The sequence below is a fragment of the Sphaeroforma arctica genome, assembly GCF_001186125.1.
Source record: "Sphaeroforma arctica JP610 unplaced genomic scaffold supercont1.1266, whole genome shotgun sequence".
Taxonomy (NCBI): domain Eukaryota; class Ichthyosporea; order Ichthyophonida; genus Sphaeroforma; species Sphaeroforma arctica.
In genome coordinates, this window is record NW_014039292.1 from 7,908 (window position 1) to 11,070 (window position 3,163).

A 3,163-nucleotide genomic window follows, 5' to 3' on the forward strand; every position below is an offset into this window, starting at 1 on the left:
TATAAATATCCCAACATATGTATCGCAGAATGGATGTACTCTCTGTACAACCCACAAAGTACGAGTGTAGGTAAATATAAAAACAACCATTTACCGTCACTGTATCCCAGGGTGTCATTATATACTTAGCGTGAACCACAAAACCAGATACAAGTCCAAACAACTATCAGCCACACCACATCCCCCTGTACAAAAACACTCACGGCTCCCTCTCCCACAATGGGGTGGTGCAGCTGTGTGATCTGGTATCCGCTGGGCTGGTCAAAGTAGAAGTAGTGCTTGCGGTCGAACCGTGAGGTCAGATTGGGCGTGCACCCCAGTGCTAGTCCGGTGGCCACGGCCGCGTCCACACATCGCTGGTTTAGGACCGGTAATGCACCTGTTGTGAGGTGCAATTCATGAGATCCAGGAGAACAGGCGCTTGTGGTTTTGGGGGTTTATTTGTATGCGTAGTATAGATGTACATGCAGGTCGCTCCGGCAAGGATGTTACTCGCGTATGCGATCGTATGTGTACTATAGAGGGACAATACATACGTACTGAAGGTTAGAAACTTTAATACACGTTCCTATAACTAATCACAGCTTCAACTGTATATACACAACCTTTTGCAATTATGTACTAAGAAACAAACACATGCATAGGCAGGTGTGCATGTCGTACTAACGCAAGAGTCGATGCAGCAGCACGTCGGCTATCGAGCTAATCGAATAGCTCGGAAACTATCTGCAGCAATACGAAAATTGCTTTGTTCATTCGATGGATGGATGGCTAGCCACACACCCTGTCCTATCTGCATGATTGGTTGATGCTGTTGCACCGTTTACATGTGTAAAACTATGAGTGTCTGGGTGCAGTTCTGTATGGATCCAAGACAGGTAGGTAAACTGATTTAAAACGACTCAATTTGTATACATGCCCATGATATAACAAGTATGTAAGCTAAATTAAAACGACTTAATGTGTACACCTATGATATAATACAATTATAAAAATCAGTCTCTTGCATTGTTTGTGTGCATTCGTGCGCATAATTTTTCCGCATGACCATATAAAACCAACGCTCGTCAAGGACAACTTAGGCGTAATCCGGTCCAATCCTCTCGTTCAAATAGGACTGGTGTTTGCTAGCATGGTATCAGTCGCATGGCCGATTATGTACCACTCCTCTCTACTGTATTTGTACCATATTCGCAATTGCATGTGATGTGTAGTGGTTAGTATTTATCGAGCAGCCATTCACACACAAGCATACTCACCAGGCATAGAGCAGTCGAACAGAGCCACATCAGAGTTCGGAGGCGACGCAAACCCAACAGGCGCACCGGAGAACAGTTTTGTACTAGCACGTATCTGCGCATGCAGCTCTAGACCTATGACCGTCACCCACTTCGATGCATCTGTGGCATTCTGTGCATCACTGTCCCTCTCCACAACCGTACAATATCTCCTTAACGGTAGCGGGTTGGTGTTGTGTGATAGTATGTTATTGAGTTGAGCAAGGGTCTTGCGGTGGGTTGTCGTAACAGCACTACCACTGTGTATACGTCTATAAAGCGGTCTATGGGAGTGTGGTGTAGTTGGACAGACACGTGTTGTGATACCAGCTGTATGCCTTCTATTGCCGGAGACTGTGTGGGTGTATCTCTGGGATTGTGAGAGGCTATGTGACTGTGAGGTTGGAAATGTATGTGAACCAGCTGTCAAACTATACACACATGACTGATTTACGTTAGTATAGTGCGCTGTGACAGGACTTCTCAGCCCATTAGCAATGCTTCCGCTCCTCCTCAGATAACTGGACAATTGATTACGTGTTGTATGCAAAGCTACTCGCTGTATACGGCCAGAGGTGAGCTGCAGTTGATTCACTTCTTGTACATGTATGCGTCGACAACATGTTATACATGCCATGCTGATCAAATTAATAACCACGGTTAGATACGTGTATGTGTTTAATATAGGCGTATGCAGAATCCTCAGTTTCTGGCAAGATCTTTTCCGTCAGTACATGCGGTCATACAGACAGGACCTGACGCCAGCCTATTTGTGGTGGTGTATGATGTGTGTGACTCGATGGTCGCCATATGTATGTATATATATATGTATGTATACATATATTTATATATACATTTTTGGGGTATACGTGTAAGTTAGTTATGATTCGTCTTATCTTTTTTGCCGCCAAAAGAGTAATAAAACCCTGAGACACTCACACAGCCTCCTAAAAAAGAACACAGGAGCTGACAACAATTTTCTTGATCGCAAAATGGGTTTAATCTTTTGAAACATAGAGAAACTTATGATGTCGCAAATGTATTAGAGAACATCTCATACCAGCTACAATATATCTATGTAGTATATTAGTTGTAGACCTGGCGTCTGGTGATTGGTGCAGAGGTACATACTTTTTCCTTGATAGTTGTCTACTATGGTGAACTTCACGTGGTTGTGGTAAAGTTCTCGAACCACTCATTCTGTATGAACGCCTATGCGCGGCAGGATAACGTTTTTTTCAGAATACTATACCGACGCTCTCTCTTTTGATATATGAGGTATAATCGTATATCTGTATATATATAAACCTCGATAGTCGATAATATTCCAGACACTCCAATCGAGAGATTTTACGGATAATAAACACTTACAAATAATCAACATGGGATACGGTGGTGGCGGTATGTATCCTAATATAGGCTCTTTCTGGTGCTTTGGGGGGTTTATTGCGTCGGCACTTACATATTAAGCTATTTGCAGTATTTTCTAGGTTGAACACATGTACATGTCCACGACGCGATTGGTGTTGAATATAAAGCTACACAGGCTTGCCACATATGCACGTCATCGTAAGAAAAACCGCCAGTTGGAGTAGCGCAGTGGTCAGACCCATGTAATGGTTTCAGCATTTCATTCGAATGTCACAACACATATATACATATATCTATATACATAGATATATATATCTAAACATAATGTAGATGTATGTATGTATGTATGTAAGTATGAATGTATATGTATGTGCACATATTATATATGTATATATATGTATGTCTGTATGTAAATGTTTATATACACATATATGTATATATATATATATATTTATATATATATACTAACTGCATGTAAATTAATCGACATTATATATGCATGTATATTTCTCCAC

General features: G+C 41.5%; 2 protein-coding genes across 3 annotated transcripts in view; one reads left to right on the forward strand and one right to left on the reverse strand.

Moving 5' to 3' along the window:
- On the reverse strand, positions 1-2,076 carry SARC_10485 (hypothetical protein). The gene is made up of 2 exons (XM_014295470.1): positions 1,260-2,076; positions 1-379 (listed from the first exon to the last, which is right to left on the reverse strand). Exons 1-2 carry the CDS (start codon positions 1,912-1,914, stop codon positions 126-128), a joined length of 909 nt encoding a protein of 302 aa, XP_014150945.1. The 5' UTR covers positions 1,915-2,076; the 3' UTR covers positions 1-125.
- A 504-nt stretch (positions 2,077-2,580) lies between these two features.
- SARC_10486 overlaps positions 2,581-3,163 on the forward strand; it is a 5,096-nt gene continuing 4,513 nt past the window's right edge. For both annotated transcript variants that reach the window (XM_014295472.1, XM_014295471.1), the window contains exon 1: positions 2,581-2,678. In XM_014295472.1, the coding sequence (XP_014150947.1) occupies positions 2,660-2,678 (19 nt within the window). In that variant the 5' untranslated portion in view covers positions 2,581-2,659. The remainder of the gene's footprint in view (positions 2,679-3,163) is intronic.

Coding starts and splice junctions, on each gene's coding strand:
- SARC_10485 (XM_014295470.1), bottom strand. CDS start 1,914: ATGGCATGTATAACATGTTGTCGACGCATACATGTACAAGAAGTGAAT. Junction 380..1,259: donor GTTCGACTGCTCTATGCCTG/GTGAGTATGCTT, acceptor ACCTCACAACAG/GTGCATTACCGGTCCTAAAC.